The 4,533-nt window shown below is 40.2% G+C and overlaps 1 protein-coding gene across 1 annotated transcript; it reads left to right on the top strand.

The window, feature by feature from the left end:
• The first annotated feature begins 261 nt into the window (after positions 1 to 261).
• On the top strand, positions 262 to 3,470 carry LOC128016868 (alpha-2C adrenergic receptor). Its single transcript, XM_052601731.1, has one exon. It carries the CDS (start codon positions 1,116 to 1,118, stop codon positions 2,412 to 2,414), a length of 1,299 nt encoding a protein of 432 aa, XP_052457691.1. The 5' UTR covers positions 262 to 1,115; the 3' UTR covers positions 2,415 to 3,470.
• The last annotated feature ends 1,063 nt before the right edge of the window (positions 3,471 to 4,533 follow it).

The raw sequence follows: 4,533 nt of genomic DNA, 5'->3' as shown, positions 1-4,533 counted from the left end.
AGTTCCTCTCCAATCCAATCTATCATGCTCTGCAGTATGTTGACAAATTGCAAGTGCTCTCTCTCTCACGGGCGCACACACACACACACACACACACACACTGAACGTACTATATAGTACAGTAAACCATAGCCAACTTGCCATTTGATAAAAAATGGCAATGTAATTAAAATTTTATATCACGAACATGTAAATTACAAAGTAAATATATAAATAAAATAAACCACTTGCAAATATATACCAAATCATTTGTACAATATTAAAATAAAAACAGATGCAAATTAAACATTTTATCTTAATTACGAAAGGCAATTAATTTAAATAAAAGGTATTCCTAGATTAAATATTTGGTGAAAAACATGCGTTAATGGGTTTTTACATTATTTAAAATCACAATGGTATTGTTACAGCAGTGACACCAAGCGAGCAAAGATGCCGAAAGACAGTTTCTACAGTTCACGGTCCTTTCCCACCACTGAACAACGTTATTCCTGACAACGCCTAGTACTATGAAATAAAATAAATGTATTTTCCCCTCGGAGTACCATTTGCCCATCGCATGTTTTCCCAGGTTAAAGCCTCCTGTTGTCTGTTCAGAGTCGCGTACAAATGAAATGCTTGAAATGCACAAAATCTCGCTACGATCTGATTTAAAATGTTCGTTGTAACAAAGAATACGACGCTAATAGGTGGATGGGTACTTCAGCAGTCAGTTCTTCTCTCCGTCCGATTCTATCCAAGGGCGGGGCGGCGCTCCATCAGTTTAATGTTGTCAGCACGTGGATAGTTGTGTCCCGGGCGGGCAGGGCGCGCGGTGTCTCGCTCGGGTGGAGAGTGCGCGAGGATGCTGAGAGAGACGCCCGTGAGAGGACGAACAGGTCGCACGGATGTAAGAGACGGTGATGGTTACTTCAAACTCACTACGGGATGGGTCTCTTCTTAAAAGCCGCAAACAAATGAGCCATAAGAGGAATTGCGCGGAAAAGAAAAAGACGCGAACGGGATTAAAATAATAATAACACAATGTAAGAAGAAACAGAGACGGACCTCCAAATAACTTATAGTGATACGCGCGTGGACGATTTATTGGACAGCAGACCTTTTTCTAAATCAGTATGCATAACTTAAGCTTTGCAAGTGAATCGGACTCTTACAAGGACATTGATTTTACATCCTCTGGGAATTCTACAAGTCGCTATTCCCCGGCCACCATTATAGGGCTCGCGGGGCTGGTGAGCTTCCTCATCTTGTTTACAATAGTGGGGAATGTGCTGGTCGTTATCGCCGTTTTAACGAGCAGAGCGCTCAAGCCACCACAAAACCTTTTTCTCGTGTCTCTGGCCAGTGCGGACATTCTGGTGGCCACCCTGATCATCCCTTTCTCTCTGGCCAATGAATTAATGGGCTACTGGTTTTTTGGGAAAGTTTGGTGTGATATATATCTAGCACTAGATGTTCTTTTCTGCACATCTTCTATTGTTCATCTCTGTGCCATAAGTCTGGACAGGTATTGGTCTGTAACAAAGGCGGTCGAGTATAACTTAAAGCGGACACCTCGCAGGGTAAAGGGCATGATTGTGGTGGTATGGTTGATCGCGGCTGTGATCTCCTTCCCACCGCTCATCTCCATGAACCGGAATAATGAGGGTGACAGGAGCGAACCACAATGCCAGCTTAATGATCACACGTGGTACATCCTGTACTCCAGCATCGGGTCATTCTTTGCCCCGTGTGTCATCATGATCCTTGTTTACATCCGAATCTACCAGGTGGCTAAGACAAGAACCCGGAATATGTCGGAAAAGCGGCGTGATCCGGATGGAGGATCGGGAACGCCACGTCTGGAGAACGGTTTGAGTCGTGAGGACTCCAGGCAGGAAAACGGGCACTGTGCCTCGCCACCACCAGGGGAACGCAAACCAGGCGAGGATGACCCAGATGCCGAACTGGAGGACAGCAGCTCGTCTGATGAGAAGGCCAAACGGACACAAAACGATACGGTCCCCTCGAGAAAAGATCGCCGATCCAGCCGCAAGAACAGCTCCAGTTCCAAGCATTCCAGCCGGAAGTCCCGAGCCAGCAGCAAGTCCCTAGACTTATTTTCCTCCCGGAGAAAAAGGAGGAACACCATTTCGAGAAAAAAAATTTCCCAGGCACGTGAGAAGCGGTTCACTTTTGTGCTGGCAGTGGTCATGGGGGTGTTTGTGGTCTGCTGGTTTCCGTTCTTCTTCAGCTACAGCCTGCATGGGATCTGCCGGGAGCCCTGCACCATCCATGAAACCCTTTTCAAGTTTTTCTTCTGGATCGGTTATTGCAACAGCTCCCTCAACCCCGTCATCTACACTATATTCAATCAGGACTTCCGGCGAGCTTTTCAGAAGATCCTGTGCAAGTCCTGGAAGAGGTCTTTTTAGAGAACACTGGCAGTATCCAGGGCCATTTACAGGTGATTGATAAAGAGGCATTTTCAAAAACACCACTGCCTCTCTCTCTTTGCATTGACAATCTGTACACAACAACACTGATATATTTTTCTTACTTTGTTGTGTAATGCTCTTCATGAGTCTGTGAGGACAACAAATGCTGGTCACATAGGTGGTTCCAAAAGCTAAAATGCTTAAAAACAAAAAAACACCAGAACTGGGAAGCTCTGTACTGCATTAGAAGAAACAGGCTCATCTTTATTATGGCTGCAGGCCCTCTGAAGTTATCAAGATATATATTTTATGATGAGTTTGCACATATGGCTTGTGTCATTGTGACTGAAGAGCTATGTGACATGAAAAGCTGTCTACTTATGGTGACAAAAAAAAAAAAAAGATGAATTAGCAAAAAATGTGCTGTTTATTTCCAGCTGAGAGATATGAAACGGACATTGTTGGTTAGAGAGCATGAGAAGGTTGTCACCATATGACAGATGGAAGAAGAGTGTTGCCCTGGTGTGCTTGGGTATTGTCCTGACTGAGCTCTATTACAAACTGTTATAAATGTCCTTCAGTGAAATTAATCACTATACTGCTGCTCTCTATAACATGCCATAAAAAAGTATACAGAAGAGGTACTTACTGAACTAGACAAGAAACACTGTAAGTGGTTTTCAGTGATGATGATAAATGATACATTTATTTATAAACAGGCTTAATTTATCAGATTATAAACTATTTAAGTTTTGTGGCTATGCTTGTACAGTGTATCCCATTTGTTCAAAATATCATAGTGATATTATGCAAAGTATGATATATAAGGCTGCTGTAAATTTTAAAGAGCAATTTTTTTTTCCCTTTTGTTGTTTTTGTATATTGCGAAACATCTGTCTTTATGGATGTTGGGCTTCTCTCCTTTTCTATTCCATATACTTGTGATATCTCCAAAATGACTGACAGGTCAATACAAGCACAGCTGATGATCAAACAAAAATGAACAAATAAATGTATTGTACTTCTCTTGGATTTGCTTTTTACTGTGAACAGAGTCTGGGCTTAATTTTTTCTCTTCATGTCTCTAAATTTGTCTTATCATAATTAGAAAACGACCATGATTAAATATTGTTTTGAGGCTTTGTCATTTTGCAGATACAATGCTCAGTTCAGCATATTGATGCTTCAGCATGACTCAGATGACTATGCAGTGCTACACAGTACTGTTAGTTAAGCATATGGTGCACATAGTAAAACACTGTTACTCTAAGAATACAGAAGACTTTGCAACAGTTAGTTGCAAAAAAAAAAAATCTAGATAAAATTTAAATTACTGGATAAGAAATGTAAATGTGAGAAATTGTAATATTTGATACTGTTACATATTCATAATAGTTTACAACCACTTACATTATGTGGTCCTAAGTATTGAATTACCCCATGAGACTGCGTGTCTGTAATAGATTAATTGAGAAACCATGATGGAGAAAAATTACATTTTAGATGTTGTATGCAGATGGTTTAGAGAAAATACATGAGGAAAAATATTAATTAATTTTTGTTTTATAAATATAAAGAGAGAGTGAGTGAGAGAGAGAGAGAGAGAGAGAGAGAGAGAGTATGGGGCTACTGTTTTCAGTTCATAGTGTCTCTGCTTGTAAAATTCAAATAGATTAGGAACAGCTGGTGACTTTCAGAGTAAAAGGGGTTTGGGTTGTAAGTATTGTTTTAAACTAGGTTAGGTGAACCCTTAGGGAAGATAACTTTAGTAGCATTGAGTGTACTTTTGAATTGTCATACTCAACTATTTTCTAACTCCATAAAGTGCCTCATCCCTATGTTTATGTTCAAAAGTTTTCAAATATTATGTTTACATTTTCAGTATAATAACGATGTTCTGAGAACATAATTCAATTCTAAAGTGAGAATCTGAGGCTGACTGAAACTGAAAAGGAAAAAAACTAAATTTACTTTCAGAGAGCTGGTTCGGAACTGAAGAGTATAAATTGACTTTCTATTCAAATCATTCAAAGATTCTTGTAAAAAAAAATGAACAAGGAATCTATCTTCACCCACAGCAAAGCTCCATGAGATATTTAACACCATTGTTCACCTC

Source organism: Carassius gibelio, chromosome A1 (genome assembly GCF_023724105.1).
Source record: "Carassius gibelio isolate Cgi1373 ecotype wild population from Czech Republic chromosome A1, carGib1.2-hapl.c, whole genome shotgun sequence".
Taxonomy (NCBI): domain Eukaryota; kingdom Metazoa; phylum Chordata; class Actinopteri; order Cypriniformes; family Cyprinidae; genus Carassius; species Carassius gibelio.
The sequence above is the reverse complement of the archived record's forward strand: the minus strand, read 5'-3'. Positions and strand labels throughout refer to the sequence as shown.